The following is a 20,671-nucleotide window of genomic DNA, read 5'->3' on the forward strand; positions in this document are numbered from 1 at the left end:
ATTCGACCACTTCTCAGCTGGTTCTTTATACCACCACTTGTGTAAGTGTCCTGGACTAAGAAGATTTCATAACAAAAATGAGGTGTATTAGTCAGGATCAGACAGGAGCTAGGTTATACTGTGGTAAAACACAACCCACCAAACCCAGTGGCTTAAATCTCATCACTTTGTCTCACTCATGCACACAGCCATTGCAGGGAAGCTACACTCATCACAGTCATGGAAGACCCGGACTGACAGCAACCCTATTTGGACATCTTCATCCCAGTTACCCCATCAGGGGGAAGAAATGTGTCAAATCTCACACTGGCTTGTGAGGTTTCCATGCAGAATGAACACACGTCACTTCTGCTCACATTTCATTAGCCAAAGCAAGTCACATAACCACATCTAACTCAAAACGGGGAAATGAGATCCTACCATGTGCGTGCAAGGTGGAAAGTGAGTTACAGTTGGTGGCCAGAGCTAATGACTAGCATACTAAATCACTGGAGAATAAACAACTGATCAGAAAAAGCAAATTCGAGAACACAGAATGTCATGACTAAACTCTTTAAGCAACGCTTAAAGAAATGTTTGATTTTCTCCTAGTCAGCGGAGAAATTCATGTCACTGATGCTGCATTGATAGAATAGTAATCAGTATGATCATCTAATAACCATGCCCCCCACACAAAGATAAGCTTATATACTACCTGACGTTGGAATCCTCAGGGCTTGATTCCTGATCTTTCCTAGTGAAGGCATCCTTCCAAAATGAATGCTGCAGTAAGCCTGCCCAAGTTAATCTTTATAAAACATAATTGTTAAAATTCTATTTTAACATGATTTATTTACCATGCACAATTCCCAAGTCATGTCCCAACTACATCTACCAGATTTTAGGATTTATAAATTTGTCTCTATAAATGAAGCTCAGCAATTCTTTCATGCTTTACTTTTTTTTTTTTTTTTTTTAAGATTTTAATTATTTGAGAGACAGAAAATGCACCAGAGAGCACATATATGGGCAGAGGGGATACGGGAGAGAGTCTCAAGCAAACGCCCTGCTGAGTGTGGAGCCTGACTCGGGGCCCAATCCCACCACCCTGAGATCATGACCTGAGCCAAAACCAAGAGTAGGACGCTTAACCAACTGAGCCACCCAGGCGCCCCTATTTTCATTTTAGTATATAATTAATCTCTTAGTGAAACCCAAAAAAATAATTCAGAAGCCTTAAATGGTACCAAATGAAAGAGTCTGACAACTAAGTATTAGAAGTCTCAGCGCTCATATTCCATGGAGCCTGATGAAAGCATTTCGGGTTCTCAAAAACAGTCTATGAAAGGAGTCTATAATTAGCTTAAAATTTTAAAGTAAACATATCAATTATCAATCTATAATTCTGTCATCCTTTATTCTATATACCCTACCTGTTTCACACATTTCATTTTGGGGACTTCACTTTTAGAACCGCATTCAGAAATAAACAAGAAAATTAACCTCATAATTTTACACAGTCATACTTCTGTGTAGGAGCCAAAATGTTATCTAGCTAGTTCACCCACATTAAAATGACTTCAGGCTGTATCTAAAATCCAGACTTACTTTCAATGCATTAGTTTTTATAATTAATAGAGTAGGTTTCTAGTTATAATCATCAGACTTGGAATGGTTAAGCCTGACTGAAATTTCAAAACAAAAGAGAAAATGTGATTATTCAAAATGTCTCTATTGAAATAAAGACTACTTTGGGGTGCCTGGGTGGCTTGGTTGGTTAAGCATCCGACTCTTGATTTCAGCTCAGGTCTTGATCTCAGGGTCATGAGTTCAAGCCGTGTTGGGCTCCACACTAGGCATGGAGCCTACTTAAAAAAAAGAAAAAAAGAAACTACTTAGATCAAAACTAAAACATGATTAATGAAGAGAAAGAATCTGCAATCACACATAATACCCCTTTTATACAAAGGGCTCTTAAAATTCACTAACAGAGAAATAAAAATTGCCAATAAAGTGAAATTTCTTTTTCATCTGGCAGCTTGGCAAATATAAATAAGGTCAACAAAGTCCATTGTAGGTAACACAGGGAGGGAAGGGGCTCTCTAAGGTTACTAAACCAGCACACATTCCAAGAATGTAGCAAATGCATCAAACTGTTTCATGTTCTTAGCCTCTGGCCACCAAACCCACTGTCAGAAATCTCTCCAAAGCTGCTAACTACCTAAGTGAACAACAAATACACAAAAGGATTTTTACTGTATCAGCCCATATAATATTCTAAATCAAGAAATACTCTAGGGGCGCTTGAGTGGCTCAGTTGTTAAGCGGCTGCCTTCGGCTCAGGTCATGATCCCAGAGTCCTGGGATTGAGCCCCGCATCGGGCTCCCTGCTCAGCGGAGAGCCTGCTTCTCCGTCTCCCTCTGCTGCTCCCCCTGCTTGTGCTCTCTGTCTCTCTCTCTCTCTGTCAAATAAATAAAAATCTTAAAAAAAAAAAAAAACCACTCTAAATGTGCTTAAGGTTAGCACATGTACATTCTACAGCCATTTAAAAGGACTTAGCAGACATATAGAAAGAACTAGGTTACAGAGTGGTACCACTTATGCAATAAAGTATACAAGAATGTTAATATGTGGAAATGTGAATACACCATTCTCAAGTATATTTGTATCCTACCAAAAGAAAGACTATAGCAAAATAACACCAATCCTAAAAGCATCCATTGTAAGCGCAAGGGGTTTGTCCTACAACTTATACAAGAATTAGCATCTCCTTCTGCAGTTTTTCTCTTATATTTAAGGAACCTAGAGAATGCATTATTTTACATGCTACACTGAACTGACTCTTCATTTTACACCCTGAAGCAAAGACCCCAAATAGTTGCCTAAAAACCCCCCAGTTACCTGGAGGCAGAATCTGAAATAGAAACCAATTGCTCTTGTCTGCCAACCCAGGGAGGCCCCCTCCGGGCTGCTCCCCTCCCTCCCTTCCACCCTCCCCTATCCCGTGCCACAGTGATTTCTAACTTTCTGCCATTACTGTAACCCAGAAAATTCACACTGTGCCTATGATCCTCGCACTTGATACCCTCGTTATGACAGGATTATCATAAAAACATATCACATTAAAATACCACTCAGTAGTTATTACATTAACTATCTTGACAGCATCATCCCTCGTTCAATAGTATAAGACAGTTTTAGCCTGAAATCCACAATGGGAAAAAATGCCCCTCTTGGATTTGGGAGTTACAAGAAAATCTGTCAACCTACTATGCAACTATTTAATATATTAAAGGATAAAAGGACTTTTAAAACTTCCTCATGATTAAAAACCCCTGCAAACAGAGAGAGAAACCAAGAAACAGACTCTTAACTAGAGAAAACAAACTGCTGGTTACCAGAGGGGAGGTGGGGGGGAGGATGGATGAAATAGGTGCTGGGGATGGAGGAGGGCACTTGCTGCGACGAGCACCGGTGATGTATGGAAGTGCTGAATCACCATATCGTATACCTGAAGCTAATACCACACTGTATGTTAGGGGCACCTGGGTGGCTTAGTCGGCTAAGCAGCCGACTCTTGATTTCAGCTCAGGTCATGACCTTAGGTCATGGGATCGAGCCCCACGTAGGGCTTCCCACTCAGCAGGGAGTCTATTTCTCCCTCTGCCCCTCCCCTCACTCACCCTCTTTCACTTTCTCTAAAATAAACAAATCTTTAATATTACACTCTATGTTAACGAATTAAAAACTTAAAAACACCTGCAACAGAGAGAAAACTCTAAAAAAAAAAAAAAAAGAAAAGAAAAGAAACAAAATCTGAGTTTATGGTAAGAGTAATTCGAATAGCTCTCTCTATATAACAGTACTATTTTAGAAGTACTTGAAAGGAGAAAAAGATTCCTTTTCTCCATACTAAAATACTACCCATACATACCTTTTCTGAGGATCTTTTTGAAGTAAGCCATCAAGCAAATTAATAAAATCTGAAGAAGCTTTAGGAAGAGAGGGATCTACACACAAATTGATTCCCAAAAAGAAAAACAAGTGGTAAGTACATGAATACATACCCTACACCATACCATACTATTTAGAGTAATAGTATTTTAAACACATATCATTTTTAAGAAAACACTGAATCCATTATTAACAATTACAGCCTCCATTTAATGGGGGGTGAGGTGTGGGCATAAAAATTTTTTCCTAGACCATAAAAAACATGAATCTCAAAAACTGAGTCTTGACTAACCTCTCAACTTTCTCTTTATTGAATAAGCCCAGTAAGGATCACCAGCCCGACAAACTCATACCCTTATCTTCAACTTTTAATTATGCCTCATTTTCTGAGGCATTCTTAATTGACCAACTTGCCTTTACAAGGTACAATAAAAATACTTGCAATCCTTCTTTTCTCCCTCTCCCTCTTTTAAAGATTCTTAACAGGAAAACAATAAATATGACAATATTATGATACTGGCCAATTCCAGTATTCTCCAAATGTTAGTTCTTTTTAACTTAGAATATACCACAACCAAATTATCAGTCTCTGGTTGCAAGTGGCCATGAAGACAGCGGACAAAGACATGAAACAGAAGGTGTTACTGGGCACTATGGCCACAGTTAAAGGAAGATGCCTAATTAAACCTGGGCCACCAGGGGTATCCTGACCAGACCTTTGACACCTGCATTTTCAGTTTCTCTTCCCTGCATAAAAATCCTTAACTTACAGGACAAACCAATAATATTATGAGTATTCAAAACAAAACAAAAATCAGAAATCACCATTACAGGAGATAGCTTTTGTAGAAATCAGTCATTCTTAATATAAAAGTTAAAGAATAAACAAATGCAGTTTCGTTTTGTTTTAATAAGTATAGACTATTTTCAGAATAAGATTTTGGGTTTTTTTCCCTTTCAGGATGGCTCTTGAAATCCTAAAAGAATTCTGCATTCCCAGTTCTTCCATTAATTACTTTTAAAAGTTTTTTCTTCTAAAAACGTACATGTTAGGTAAAGTCCTGTTTTCATTTGTGTGTCTTGAAACTCAACTTTTTTTGTGGTGTACATCCAGCAAAGTGCTTTACTATCTTTTTGTGTTTGGGGCTTTTTCCTTTTCTTGCCTTACAATTGTTAGTGGTAGATTGTTATATTAATCAAAATTCATATGATTAAAGTTCCAATACTTTTAAAATACTACAACTATATCTAGTTTAAAAGACTTTAAAAACTCGTCAGGGACATTCTGATTGAGATAAGGACTGACAAATGACTGACTTGTCCCTATTTAAATACTAAACAGAAATAACTACATGGAACATGAGCACAAAGTAAATGATACACAAGAAAAAAATAACAGAAGTTTGGGTTTTTAAAATCTTTAAACCAGACTTCTGTTGATATGAGCACAAAATAATTTGTGTTTTTAAATGAGGGCATCTATTAGTACTTTGTTCTTCATTTCAAGGTCTTAAAAAGCAAAGGGAATGCTAACATTTCTAAAAATATAAATCTGGAACTATGCATAAAATGTAAATTTGGGGATTAGGAATCAAAAAAGACTTTGGATAAAAATCTACCATAAGTGTCAGATGTAAACTAACTGCATTTATCACACACACACACACACACACACACACACACACACACACACACAAATCGTACCTTTTGGAATAGGTGGCAAAGGATCTTCATAAAGAATCCTTTCAACTAATTCTGAAAAAGTTTCTGAGAAGAATGGAGGTTTTCCTGAAATCACAAGAAAAACTGCAAATTAGACAATAGTTTGCTATTACTAATAATTCTAAATAAATCTCAACTACAGATAGTTTAGGATTATAAAGTTTACAGGAAAAAATATGGAGCAATAACTACTTATTGAATGCTTGGTACAGACCAGGCACACTGTATATTTTTATATTTCTATATTTCAAAACTTATCATCCTAATAAATATGCTAATGCATTTATGGACCATTACCATGATCCAAGGGCTGCATGGGCCACTGGACACATCTGAAAAATTCCAGGTACAAGGTACCTTACAACAATTTCTACTAATAATCAGTTTTTAATAAGTAGGCACATTTTTCCAAATGATTATCCTGAAAAATACCTATATGTCAAAAGTTCCTTGACCTGTATGTCAAAGGTTCTAGACATACGCCTAGATGCCAAGCATACAGGAGGAATACAGAGGGAAGCAAGCCAAAACCAGTTATATAAAAACTTAGAAAAGCCAGGTTTTTTTCACATCTTCCAGGTAAAATTGTTGCAAACTACAAACTTCATCTTTTTGTGTGTGCCCGGCTCTGATTTTAAAATGAACCAGAAAGGAATCACCTGAAAACATTTCATAAAGCAGACAGCCCAAAGACCAGAGGTCACTGGTGATGGAGAAGTCAGTACCCCTCAAAATTTCTGGCGCTGTGTATGTAAGAGATCCTAGAAGTATAAAGAACAACTTTGTTAAGCATTTCTATCAATCCCCAAAACAAATCTACCTCGCAAGGACCTGGTAAAGTAAAAAAAGGTTGTAGGAAAGCGTGCACATGACTATATGCCTTCATGTGTATTCCACATTTTTTAATGGTTTCTAATTTAAAGGTTTCATTTACAAGGATACATAAGAATACAAAGAGGTTTTGAAAATCCACGTGAGTTAGAGGTGTGGCACAATTCTAGGTATATTCTTTTTTAAGTTAACACTTTAAATAATCAAAAGAACCTTTGATTATAATATTTTCATTAGAGTAGGTTACATTATATAGCAGTAACACCCCAAATTCCCACTGGCTTACCAACAAAGGTTCATTACTCCAACTACATGTCCACCACAGGTCAGCCCAGGGGCCCTGATCCTCAGAGTCATTCAAAGAGCCATCTCAACACTTGCTTCCTCCATCACCAAGACAGGGGGAAAGAATGTAGCAAACTGCACACTGGCTCTGAAAATGCCCACCTCAAAGTAACCCCCACACTTCTGCTCACACTTCCTTAGCTTTGGCAGGGAGAAGATACAATCCAGGAGAACAAGAAATGTTTAGTGAAGAACACTAAGGGGTGCCACTTAGACTTTATACAAAGTTTAATTTTACAGAGAAGTAGCAAATTCCATGTTCCCTTATTTACTGATGGGAGAAATTGAAGCTTAGAGGGTCCCCTAATATCCCCTAAGTCACATGGCCGAGCGGTTGCAGAACACCCACCAGAATTCCACCAAAAAGCCTTTCATCTTCCAATGAGAATATTCTTTCCATGAAGTGAGTCATCACCAATCATTTGGAAAATAAAATTCCACTGAGGTAAATCTTCCAGCAAATAGTATCTCCAGAGCCCATTACAGCCAGGGCAGCAGTCTCATGCGGCCCCAGGGTTTAAAGCTCTCCTGTGTGACATTTTTGCTATGCTATCACATTTCATACATACATTCACTCATGCAGCAAACACTTACGGAGGGCCTATTTGCCTTTACTTTGCCAGGTCCTGAGAAAGCAAACATAAATAAGACCCCCAAGATGCCCAAGCACCCTGCCCAACACTTAATAAGTACATCATTTATAGGTGTTGAAGGTGAATGTCTGTCTTCCCCGATTAGAATGCAAGTTTGGTTAGACCAGGGATTTTTGCCTGTTTGTTCACATCCATATTTCCAATATCTAGAACATGTCTAAATTTCTGTTGACTTTATACACTTTATTTCTTCTTCCTTCAACATTGAGTTAATAAACATACTAATGAACAAATGAATATGAAGTCCCTACCAACACAACTGCATGAGAAAAGACAACACAGAAAAATGATTATGTGTGTTAAGTTTCACGACAGATTTACACATAGAACATTACAAAAGAGGGGTGCCCGGGTGGCTCAGTCAGTTAAAGAGTCCAACTCTTGATTTCGGCTCAGGTCACGATCTCAGGTTGTGAGACTGGGCCCCGCATCAGCTCCACACTGGGTATGAAGCCTGCTTAAGATTTGCTCTCTCCCTCTCCCCCTCCTGCCCCAGGCCTACTCACAAGTGCATGCTCTCTCTCTCTCACTCTCAAAAAAGAGTATTACAAAAGAGATATCACTTCACAATTTCCCCTCAAGCACAGCAACTCTTAACACCTCAGGCCCCATCTCACTGGCAAAACCACCTCCCAAGAATGCACCCTAACAATCTCCCTTAGTTTCAGAGCATCAGCTACTCATCAATGTTGAAAAATATCTACTGAGCTGAAAGTGTGGGCCAGGCACTGTTCTAAGTACCGAGGATACAGAAGGAAGCAGGACAAAACGGCCATCCTGTTTAATGAGTAGTCAGCGACATAGAAAGCCAAGGATAGGCTATAGGCTTTGTTAGAGATTCCCTGTACTTTACACAGTATTGGACCTATGTGAAAACCTTTGGGTTATGGACAAAGCCATCCCCATATCCAGACTTCTACTCACCATTATTTTCAATATATTATTTTGGCTGGCAAAAACATAAGGTCGACATCATCTCCTAAACACGTGACTTAGGCAGCACAGGGTTCTGATCTGTAACTCTCCACATACCTTTGGCTCTACTTTTTACGGTTTTCTTCAGTACATTTTCCCCGCTATCACCTCCTCCTTCTTCTGCTGCCACCAAAGCAAAGAACTCTTCCAAATTTTCACCTTCCACTTTGGCCAAGCAAAAATTACTAAACTTCAATGTGCCAGGCCCTTCCAAGAGTATCTATAAAGATGAAAAAATAAAGGTGTTCAGAAACCAGCTCCATTTGCACTCCCATCAGTACCTCTTCACATCCCACTGAAGAACTCAGAGCATTGGCCTTCTTGCTTCATACTACTCAAAAAATTAAATGCATGCAAATTTTTAAAAGCAGCTAAAGAAAAAAATAAATCGGGGGCGCCTGGGTGGCTCAGTCGTTAAGCGTCTGCCTTCGGCTCAGGTCATGATCCCAGGGTCCTGGGATCGAGCCCCGCACTGGGCTCCCTGCTCAGTGGGGAGTCTGCTTCTCCCTCTGCCACTCCCCCTGCTTGTGCTCCCTCTCTTGCTGTGTCTCTGTCAAATAAAATCTTTTTAAAAATAAACCAATCCAATATTTTAACAATAGAATCAAATATTAAACTGCCCATTCTCAGATGTATACAATGAACACATCATAACCACAGAGGGAAACCACATGCCTTTGGGAAAGATAAAGAACAATGTATATGGAACAATCTATCCTCACCAATCCTCCATGACAGCTGAAGGAGGATTTGAAAACCCACCCGTCCAAGGTGTTGTTTACTCACAGGCTCAAAACTAGGGTTTTGAAGTTAAGAGATCTAGCCTTAGGTCCACCATTTACTAGCAGTCTGAACTGGGAAATTTACTTAACCTTTCTAAATCTTGGTCTCTTCACCTGTAATTATGTTCTCATATGGAGGGCCTACAATAATAATGTTTAACAATATTCAACTTTTTATTTCATCATGTACACTTTAACAAAGTAGCAATTCAAACCAAATCCCTAAGAATATGTACTTATAAATAATAGATGCCATTGATTGAAAACACCAGAAAGTGCCCTAGAAGCTTAACCTAAATATAGTATGGAATCCATCTCCAGATCACAGACAAGGAAGCCAAGGCAGAGAGAGAGAGAAAGGGTAACCTGCCCAGGGTCAGACAACTTCTAAATGTCAGTGTCACCCGTAGGTTTCATGCCTCTACTATACTGAAGCCCATTTAGTTATGGATCATTAATTTTACCAGAGAAGAAGCTATTTGACACATAGTGCCACTAATCAAACAACAAAGTCAAAATCCATTATCAAGCTAAAATAATGGCTCATAATCTTATAATTTAAGAGCTTAGCATCTTATTTTATAGAGCTACTGAGCTCATCATTCACAGTATACCTTGGCAGCAATAATTACTCAAAGGATTCTGAGAGGAAGGGAGACTTCCCATTCTAAAAGCTACTTCAGGTAGCTAAAATATGGCACTATGTTTTTTATTTTAAAAATATATTAACTCAAGGGGCTTCCGGATGGCTCAGTCGGTTGGGCCTCAACTCTTGGTTTCGTCTTGGGTCATAATCTCAGGTAGGGGGATTGGCTCCACGCTCAGCACGGAGTCTGCTGGAGATTCTCTCTCCCTCTCCCTCTTCTTGATAGCACTCACTCTCACTCTCTAAGATAAATAAAATCTTTAAAAGAAAAAAAATTAACTCAATTTCCATATGGTTTATATTTTATCTAAATTTTATCTAAAAATAAAAACACCTTTGAGACAGCACTATAACTAAGACAGAAGCAGTTAGGAAATGAAAACTTTTATGAATTACCTTGCCAGGAGAAATGTCACAAAAGAGAATGCCAAGCTGATGAAGATGATGTAATCCAGTAATGAGGTCAACCCCAAATTCTCTCACAACATCTTCTGGGAGGTTTTCATCTTGAGCAATAACCATTTCTAAGGAACCACCTGCAAGTTGATTAAAATCACCCATTTTAACTCACCAGCATAACACAGTGCCTCCAGGAGCTTCCATGCTGGGAGATACTGAGCCTTTAAAAACTGAGCAAATCAGTACACATGGACAGCCTGACAGGGGAAATACACATGTGAATGAACACAGTGGTCCAAGCACCCTAAGAGGAATTTGTGTCCACACTCCAGAGCCAGCTTCCAGAGAATTATGCTTAGGCTGGAGACTAGTCAGTAAGCAAGCAGGTGGGATGCAGGGAGAATCCCTCTGGTGCTGTGATTTCTAACTCATCCCTCAGGAATTGAACAGCTACAAAAATTAGTGGTAAATACTAATGCAAACTGTGCATTTAAAACACATCATGCAAAGTCTAGCCATATTTACTCCTGTGCAAAGTTAATCACATTCTACAAAGTACTGCATGGCCGAGAAGAGGCCTTTCCTTAAGAGAAAATCACAACCCTTCAAGTAATATCACTGAGGAAATAAAACGTCAAAGGCAGACACACTGTGAATTCTATTTCTACGCTATTCCAAGGCTGCTCATATTTCTACCATCTAAGTGCTGGGAACAAACTTTTTTTTCCCCCCCAAAGTATCAATATTCCAACAGGAGCCAAGTTCAGAGAAACATATAGAACACTGCACATAATGTTCCTTCCCCAGAGCACTCTTTTCTTTGTGAAGATTGTATATCCCAGGCAGCTGTCCTCACTTGGGCTCAAATAAAACTCTTCTGCTTTCTCTTAAAAAAGAACAGAAGAGAGGAAAAAAAAGGAGAGGAGAGAGAAAAGAGAAAAGGGAGAAGAAAAAGTCTTGGGGCGCCTGGGTGGCTCAGTAGGTTAAGTGTCTGACTCTTGATTTCAGCTCAAGTCATGATCTCAGGGTTGTAAGACTGAGCCCCGCATCAAGCCCTGTGCTGGGCATGGAGCCTGCTTATGATTCTCTCTCTCTCTCCCTCTGCCCCACCCCCACCACCCACCCCCACCCACCCCAGAGGCTGCACACACTCTTAAAAAAAATAAAAAAGTCTCAGCTGTCATCTGAAAGTGTGGGTCAGAACACTATGATGAAGGTAGGAGGTATTTTGAAGTTTATTTTGTTTCAGTGGGTGAGGAGCCGCTCCAAACACAGGCATAAAGTACTAAGCCTAGGACGATGGTCAGGAAGCAGAAATAATGGCTGAAGCAAAAAGGAACACAGGGAAAGTCCCCTGATCACCTCAACAGTGTGTTCGACTGTGCAATTAAGCCATAGTCCTTCCCTATTGATTCAGAAAAAATAAAATGCAATTATTCCAGATAACCTCTTTCATGATTGTCTTACAAAGTCTAAGTTCCAATATAATGGGTAAGATGCATAAAGCTAGAAATTACAATATATCTAAATATTTAATGATCCTTTATTACTCAATGTATGAGTAGAAGTACGCTAACAGTGGTCCTTTTTCCCTGAAGACACTGAAACTAAAAGCCCAGATAATATCCATATCTTCAGTTTTCTCCCTATATATATAGTCCCAGAAAGTTGTATCAAGCAAGAGTTATAACAAGTTATCTCTAATTATTGTTAGGTGGTGGTATTGTTGGTTCATCTTTGTACTTTTTCACATTGCTTAAGTTTTATAAACAAGTATTCTCTTCATAAAAATAAAAAGATGATCACTTTATAAACTAATTGCCTAATAGCCACTTGACCTAAAATACTTGGTTTTTATTGAATAGGAAAACTTGTTTGATAAGTTCATCACTAAAAAATATTTCTAAATTTTTATGTAGGTGATTTAGTAATATTTTATATCAAAATAAAGTTAAGCCCAAATTGAATTTTATGGTCTCCCTCTTATCAGACATCTTGGCTCTTTACCCAACCTTAACAACCAAACAACATATGTGCAAGTGAACAGTCAAGAGTATCAAGTGCTTATATTTGCAACACAAAAGGAAAATAACAAAACCTACATCATATGTTTTTTCAAAACTACATAAGGTGGCGGGGCGCCTGGGTGGCTCAGTTGGTTAAGTGACTGCCTTCAGCTCAGGTCATGATCTCAGGGTCCTGGGATCGAGCCCCGCATCGGGCTCCCTGCTCGGCGGGAAGCCTGCTTCTCCCTCTGACCCTCTCCCTGCTTGTGTTCCCTCTCTCGCTGTCTTTCTCTGTCAATTAAATAAATAAATAAAATCTTAAAAAAAAAAAAAAACACTACATAAGGTGGATATATCTGAAGCACTTCTTACACACACTTACCTGTGCAGAGTTCCACCACTAGCCAGAGATGATTGCTGGTTTCATACCATTCATGAAAAGTTACGATATTCTTGTGTTTAATTTCATGGGTGAGACGGACCTATAAAAACAGAGCATTCACACACACACTTCTTAAAATCCTCATATCTATTAAGAAACACCTAAATACACAATTGGGAAATGGGTAACAAGATAGCAGAATGTGGTGGAATTCTATGCAGACATTAAAAATGATGGCTCTGAAGGCTGGTTGACATGGAAAAATGCTAATTTGATGTACAGTCTTAAAAAAAAAAAACTTGTGCAATAGTTTTGTGTATTTGTGTAAACACAACACTGCAAAAGAAATGTTCATAGGAAAATGACCAAAAGGAATACATCAAAATAGCTGTTATGAGCAGAACTGCTAGTGATTTTTTTCTATTTTTTACATTAAGTACACAGTACTTTTTATAATCAGGAAAGAATTTTCAAGGAAGAAAAAAAAACCTTTACTACATAAAAATAACCTCAAGGCTCAATAACACAATAAACTATCAACTGACAAAATATTAGCCCAACTTTAAGACATTTAATTTTGTATAATGACAGTATAATAATGTTAAGTAAAAGAGGCAAGAAACAAAATTATATAATACCATGATTTAAATTTTTTTTTAAAAAACTCACAGTAAAAAAGACTAGAACAAACAAACCAAAACAGAACAGGACTGCCTCAGGTGATGGAACAATGTTTTTCTTCTACCCATTTTTCTAGATTGTCCAAGTTTTCTATAATAATGATGTATTACTTTTAAAATATTTAACATAATTCTCAAAGGATTCTACAATTTTATTCTTAAAAATATCCTTGTGAATCCCAGTATCAATTCACTCAGGTTATTAAAAGAATCATTACAATGAGCACACTGATCTTAAAATGTACACTTCCATTAGATCATGAGAATACCTGTGCCCCAAAAACAAGAGTGAATTCAAAACTCAGTAACAAAGACGCAAGTCTATCAGTAAAAAAAAAAAAAAAAAAAAAACAACAACAACAACAACAACAACTGTCACCTCAGGGATTTTTGCTTTCTCCCTTCAAAATCCCATGAAATGTGGAAACTAAAACCACAAAAATGTGTGCTTTACTAATAAACCATCCAGACTCTAAATTGGTGACAACTACCCAAGTGCTTTGGATCCTTGTTTTCTGATTCTCTTAAACACACACACACACACACACACAAATTCTACTGTCACTCACATTCAACACAGGCTAATGGGTCCATTGATGCATAGAAATACAGAGCTCCCTATTTTAAAAATGGATAAGTGGTACACTCTAGAAACAACTAGGTGGGCTCGTATTCTAACACAAAGGGAAATGAATCCACATAATTTAGAATACAGATAAGGAGAAAAACAAAAATCAGAGTAACCAAGAGAATTTGAGGAGCACCTTATAATAAACTCCTAATAAAGGGCCAGAAGAGAATGGGGAAGACACAGGTGAGCATGTTTAAATGGACCCCCACTGATTCAGGCACTGGAAGAGGGAGGTCCTGATGACAAGTAAAGGAGGTGTGGAAATTCCAACAGAAATCAGGCCACAGCCCAGCCACCTACACTCCCTATCACTCAGTATATGCCAAGTACCTACTCTTCCAGACGCTGGTCCACCTCCACTCTCTCAATCTCCCCAACCACCCATCTGTTGAAATGATAATACACTCTTTATGCTGGATTAAATATATTAATAAAATGTCCTTTCCATGTGGCTACTAGGAACTTTAAAGTTAGATTTGTAGCCCCCATTATATTTCTGTTGGATTGCATTGTTAGGTTTTGACTAAGAGCTGTAACATCTCCAAAATCTTGCACACACCCTAGACTGTGACCACCACTCCTTGACTTTCCAGCTCACTCACTCTAGTACTCCAATTCTGGGTCCATTCAGACATCCACACTCCACATATGCACAAGCAACTGAGGCAGACACAAGCCATGTTGACTGATCCAGCTTCAATTTAGGATCCCCAATCTCAAATGGCCCCAGCCAGTCTGTCCTCCAGGTGACAACTCACTTCTGCTTCCCTCTTGCCTGAAATACTGGCTTCCCCCACCCCCTCAATTGAGGACTTAGCTTTTCATCTCAGAGAAAACCTCATTAGAAGAGAAATTCCTTGTGTTCCTAGTGCTGAATTCTACAAACTAACCTGTATCTTGTCCCATATACCTGTTTTCCCTCAACAATCCACACTCCTTAACAAAAGCCAACACCTCAAACCCATCAGAATAGCTACCTTCAAGACAAAAACAAAGAGAATAACAAGTGTTGCCACCAAAGATGTGGAAAAATGGAATCACTTGTGCACTGCTGGTGGGAGTGTAAAATGGTACAACCTCTGTGCAAAACAGTGTGGTAGTTCCTTTAAAAAAAAATTAAACCTAGAATTCCACTTTCTGGGTATATACCCAAAGGACTGAAAGCAGAATATGTCCTGAAGACATACGTGTACACCCATGTTCACAGCAGCATTATTCACAATAGCCAAATGGTAGAAGCAACCCAAGTGTCCAAAGACAGGTAAATGGATAAGAAAAATGTGGTATATACATACAGTGGAATATTATAGAGTCTTATGTCAGAAATTCTGACACATGCTACAACATGGATGAACCCTGAGGACACCATGCTAAGTGAAAGAAGTCAGTCATAAAAGGAGGTATGATTCCACTTACATGAGGTACCATTCAGAGACAAAGTAGAATGGTGGCTGCCTGGGACTGGGGAAGGAGAAATGAGGAATTATTGTTTAATGTGTATAGAGTTTCAGCTGTGCAAGATGACATGAGTTCTGAACAATCCAGCAATCATACTCTGGGTATTTACCCAAAAGAGTTAAAAACTTATGTCCTCACAAAAACCTGTACACAGATGTTTATAGGAGCTTTATTCACAACTGGAAACAATCAAGATGCCCTTCAATAGGTGAATGAATAAACTGGTACATCTATGTGATGTTGTTCATCAAAAAAAAAAAAAAAAAAAGACACGAGCTATCAGCCACAAACAGACACAGAAAACTTACATGCGTATTGCTAAGTTAAAGATGTCAATCTGAAAAGGCTACATACAATTCCAACTATATAACATTCTGGAAAAGGCAAAACTATGGACATAATAAAAAGGTCAGTGGTTGCCCAAGGTCAGAAAGAAGGGGGAGGGATGAATAGGTGGAGCACAGTGGATTTTTAGGGCAGTGAAACTCTTCTGGATGATACTATAATGATAGATACATATCATTACATATTTGTCCACAACTATGGAATGTACACCACCAAGAATGCACCCTAAGTCAACTATGGATTTTGGATGATTATGATGTGTCAGTGTGGGTTCATCATTTGTAATATATGGGCCACTCTGGTAGGGATGCTGACAATGCGGAAGACTATGCATGCAGGAGGACAGTAAGTGGGAAATCGCTACACTTTAATTTTGCTGTGAATCTAAAACTGCTCTTAAGAAATTAACTTTTTAGGGGCACCTGGGTGGCTCAGTTAAGCATCCAAATCTTGACCTCAGCTCAGGTGTTGATCTCAGGGTCATGAGTTCAAGCCCCATATTGGGCTCCACGCTGGGCATGGAGCCTACTTTAAAAAAAAAAAAAAAAAATGAATTCTAGAGATGGTGATGGTTGTACAGCATAATGAATGTACTTAATATCACCAGCTGTAAACGTAAAAATGGTCAAGATGATAAATTTTTTGATACATGTATTTTACCACAATGGGGGGGAAAAAGCTAAGTTTGGTCCAGAGCCTGGGCTACAAATTTTAAACCCAAGTCACTCTCACCCAACGTCCTTCCTTTGGTAAGCTTCATAAATCACATACTAAATTTATAAGTAAATGATCTAATATAGAGTATATTTTCCCTGACTCTTCCCAAAAAAATAACACTAAGTTGATAATGACTTAGGTATGTTTATTAGTCATTATTCAAGACTGGTGGCACTAAACAGACAGAAGACCACCCATTACAGATTGAAAATGTGGTATTTTCTATAGTGAGTTCAATCGCTTCTATTTAATGCTGCTACCTCTCCTTGATCATAACTCTGTGTTTTCCCAGAGGGAGGGAAACATACTTGACTTACCCAATTGGTTATTTCAGGCCTTTTGCACTTATCAGTACAAAGAATAGCTACAAAATTGATTGTTCCCTTCCGCCGCCCTTTATAAACAATGGTGTTGCTTCCTCGGCCAATCTCCTCATACAGAATAAAGTTTTCCATCTCTGGGCTGACTTCTCACATTGGATAAAATGACAGCCTAATGGCATCTCTAGTTCCTAAAAGGTAAACAAAAATAATATTTATAAACGCAAGCTAGTTACATGATTAATTAGTCTAGGATACTTAATATGTAAACCTAGTAATTCTATAAACTCAGAAAATTCACCTACAAGTGTTGGATATGAATGTCTTTTGTAGGGTGAAAGAAAAAAAAACTAAGAGGAAAATAAAACAAGTGACAAACCAATACTCAATTTCCTTCAACAAGATCTCAACAAAAATGATGAAAATGACAGCTATTTCCAACACATGTAACAAAAAGAGGGATGAATGAGATGCCAGCCAATGTATCTTGATACTTTTCTTTCATTCTTGTTACAAAGGCAGGCACATTGTGTCAATATCTGTATAGAATATGGCAATATATGACCCACCTAAACCTTAAATGAGACAATGTATGTTAAAATACTTTATAAACAAATATGGAATGATATTTCCATCTAATCCACAGAGATTCTAAGAGTCAATCCAAATATTATTTGAAGTCAGCTGTCACCAAACTACTGGGTCCTGGGCCAAATCCAGCCTGCTGCCTGCTTTTGTAAATAAAGCTTAACTGGAACATAGCCACATCCATTCATTTATATATTGTCTAAGGCTCCTTTTAGGCTACAATTGCAGAGTTGTGACAGAGTAATGGCCTGCACACATTCTAAAATATCTACTATCTGGCCCTTTACAGAAAAAGCTTGCCAACTCCTGTTTTAAATTTATTTTTTTTTTTTTAAGATTTTATTTATTTGGCAGAGAGAGACACAGCGAGAGAGGGAACACAAGCAGGGGGGAGTGGGAGAGGGAGAAGGCTTCCCGCCCAGCAGGGAGCCCGATGCGGGGCTCGATCCCAGGACCCTGGGACCATGACCTGAGCCGAAGGCAGACGCTTAATGGCTGAGCCACCCAGGTGCCCCTCCTGTTTTAAATTTAAACAAACAAAAAAATTTAACCAATCACTTCATCATCTACGATATAAGCAGTTAAGAGAGCTCATTTTCTTGGCCAATTTGTCCTAATTTGCATGACTGAATAGGAATTGATTTAGTCTTATCAAATTTTATTTAGAATTGAAGTACATTAGTGGATTCAGCATCTTGAACAATACCTTTATAATATATCAAAGTATTTACTTGATTGGCAAAATATATTTTAAATTGGCATCTCTTTGGAAGGATTTCATATGCTAGACTATAGAAAATGTTCCAGAAATTATCCAGTAAGCTGTAAGATACACTCTTTAAAAGCAGCTGTTTCGACATGGTATCCAGTAAGTCCGAAACTATAGCAAAACCCTTTGAAACAGAATGTAAAAGAGAAGTTAATGAGTATGGCATTTCTTTTGGGGCAGATGAAAATGTCTGGAATTAGTACTGATGGTTGTACAACTTTGTGAATACACTAAAAATCCTTGAATCCGGGTGCCTAGGTGGCTCAGTTGGTTAAGTATCTGCCTTGGGCTCAGGTCATGATCTTGGGGTCCTGGGACTGAGCCCCTAGTGCTCCCTGCTCAGCCCAGAGTCTGCTTCTCCCTCTCCCTCTGCCCTCCCACCCCCATGCTCGCTCTCTCCCCCAATAAAATCTTTTTTAAAAACTCAATGAATTGTACATTTTAAAAGGGGACTGTATAGTATGTGAATATCTCAATTTTTTGTTGATATAATTGACAAGTACTTTAAGTTGAAAGTGTACAATATGATTTGATACATTTATATATAAGAATATGATCACTACCCTAGCATTAGTTAACACCTCTACATGTCACATAATTATCACTTTTTTGTGGTAAGAACATGTAAGGTCTATTCTCGTCGCAACTTTTAAGTACATAATACACTATTGTTTAGTATAATCACTATGATGTACATCAGATCTCCAGAATGTATTTTCTGTTGTAGGCCATATAAAAACAGGCTATGAGCCAGATTTGGCCAATATGCAGCAATTGGTCCCGTCCTGGTATAGGTAACCAGTAATCTGAGAATCTAGGAATAACTAATTCTAGGATTCCCTCTTCCAAAGAAATTAAAATTTATGGCAAAACGGGAAAAAATTCTACTATAAAAATGTATAGGCTAGTAGTTACATTTAATTATTTGGATTACAAACCTGGTCTCTATATCAAATCAGAAGAACTCATACTAATGACAGCAAAATTCTTTAAATTCTAAGTTGTGTTAATTCTAAGATGTGGGAGAAATCTGAATTTAAATCAGTGAAAAACCAAAAGCGGCACAGATAGTATCTATTTATTTTAATGAACACATTTACTAAGTTCCCTCTATGTTCCTCTCTTCCTAAAACCCATTCATTAAAAACCAATACTGACTCATGACCTGCCAAAATGCAGCCCAGACAGGAGTAATTTTGTGGCAACAGGTCAACATTACATAGTATGTAATATAACCAAAGTAAGATTTAAATTGACAATATGTTAAGATGGAAAAGCTATTTAGCCAGAAAAAAATAACCAGAGACCTTTAAATGCTCACAAATTGGCTACATTAGGATACACCAGGATAAGGTGTTGAAATAAGTTTTATATAATTGAGTCCTTGAAAATAAGGTTCTAAGCCACAAGAAAAAAATTAAATCTTCTAAGTTTGAATTTGATTCAGGCCAAATTATTTTCCTCAATCTTTTACTGAGTAGTGGCATCTAGGCAGACCATGCCTGAAATTAATGAAATGCACCAATTACAAAGTTGGCTTAGGTAAGGGTGGTTTACTATGGAAGCACTTTCCCTCTCCGGGGCTCAGTTTCCTTAGAGTAAAATAAGAATTGTATCAGATGATCTTCTAAGTTATCTTTGAAGTTTGAAATTCCAGGCTTTTAGATTCTTTTTGGCTCACCCCAAGACCATTCTCACCTAAGACTTCCTAAAATGCATTTAAAATATATAACCTCTTAAATTGTAAAATAACACACAAATACAGAAAACCCCACAAAATAAATGTATAGTTTAATGAATTATTATAAGAAGGACATCCTTGTGATCACCACCCAGGTGAAGAACATCCCTTTGCCTGCTACTCCAGAAGTCCCTTCCTGAGCCTATGGCAATCACAACTCCTTGTCCTTTCCAAAAGCAATCACCATCCTGACTGTCACGGTTATTACTTCCTAGTGTTTATCGTTTTCTCACCGAGTGTGCATTTCCAGACACTAGTCTTCCCCCATTTTCTAAAGGCGTGCCGCGTCTTCTAAGACTCTCAGTCTACAAGTTCACTGAGGTATTATCAGAGAAGCCAGAAGTCAGAAAGAATCACACTTAGGAGCAAATGAGGCATTTAAGATTCAATTTTTTTTTTTGAAGTTGTAGAACCAAGTTGGCAAATACTGTTTTTTTGAGGATGCTGAGATATATCAAACCCCAATGAGAGAAATAATGGTGTTTCACAGAGCTCTTAGGTAGAAAGAAATAGGCCAACAAGATTTATAGCTGCATTTATTTCTAAGGTGATTCTATATCAAAGGTCAGGTAACATATATTCTGTGCTATGCTATACTTAGAGTGTTTCAAGATGGATTTTAAATTGACAGAGTCTCCAGTTAGCACAGAGATATCACATTGAATGTTAAGGAAGAGGGAGAGCCTCAATATGATACCAGCACGTGGCTTACACAGTTCCGCAAAGCTTTAAAATGTAAGATAACCC

The 20,671-nt window shown here is 38.1% G+C and overlaps 1 protein-coding gene across 6 annotated transcripts in view; it reads right to left on the bottom strand.

Annotated features, from left to right (window-relative positions):
- Positions 1-20,671, bottom strand: part of ULK4 (unc-51 like kinase 4) — a 604,302-nt gene that overhangs the window by 582,566 nt on the left and 1,065 nt on the right. For 2 of the 6 annotated variants that reach the window (XM_027585659.2, XM_027585655.2), the window contains exons 1-8: positions 16,824-16,961; positions 12,676-12,775; positions 10,285-10,424; positions 8,518-8,680; positions 6,316-6,417; positions 5,639-5,722; positions 3,915-3,990; positions 695-787 (exon numbers count right to left, since the gene is read on the bottom strand). In XM_027585659.2, coding sequence (XP_027441460.2) covers positions 695-787; positions 3,915-3,990; positions 5,639-5,722; positions 6,316-6,417; positions 8,518-8,680; positions 10,285-10,424; positions 12,676-12,775; positions 16,824-16,961 — 896 coding nt within the window. Of the gene's footprint in view, positions 1-694; positions 788-3,914; positions 3,991-5,638; positions 5,723-6,315; positions 6,418-8,517; positions 8,681-10,284; positions 10,425-12,675; positions 12,776-16,823; positions 17,018-20,671 lie in introns of those variants that run through there. The other 4 variants (XM_027585657.2, XM_027585656.2, XM_027585660.2 and 1 more) reach the window with 3 other exon arrangements.

The sequence above is a fragment of the Zalophus californianus genome, chromosome 1, assembly GCF_009762305.2.
Source record: "Zalophus californianus isolate mZalCal1 chromosome 1, mZalCal1.pri.v2, whole genome shotgun sequence".
Classification (NCBI taxonomy): domain Eukaryota; kingdom Metazoa; phylum Chordata; class Mammalia; order Carnivora; family Otariidae; genus Zalophus; species Zalophus californianus.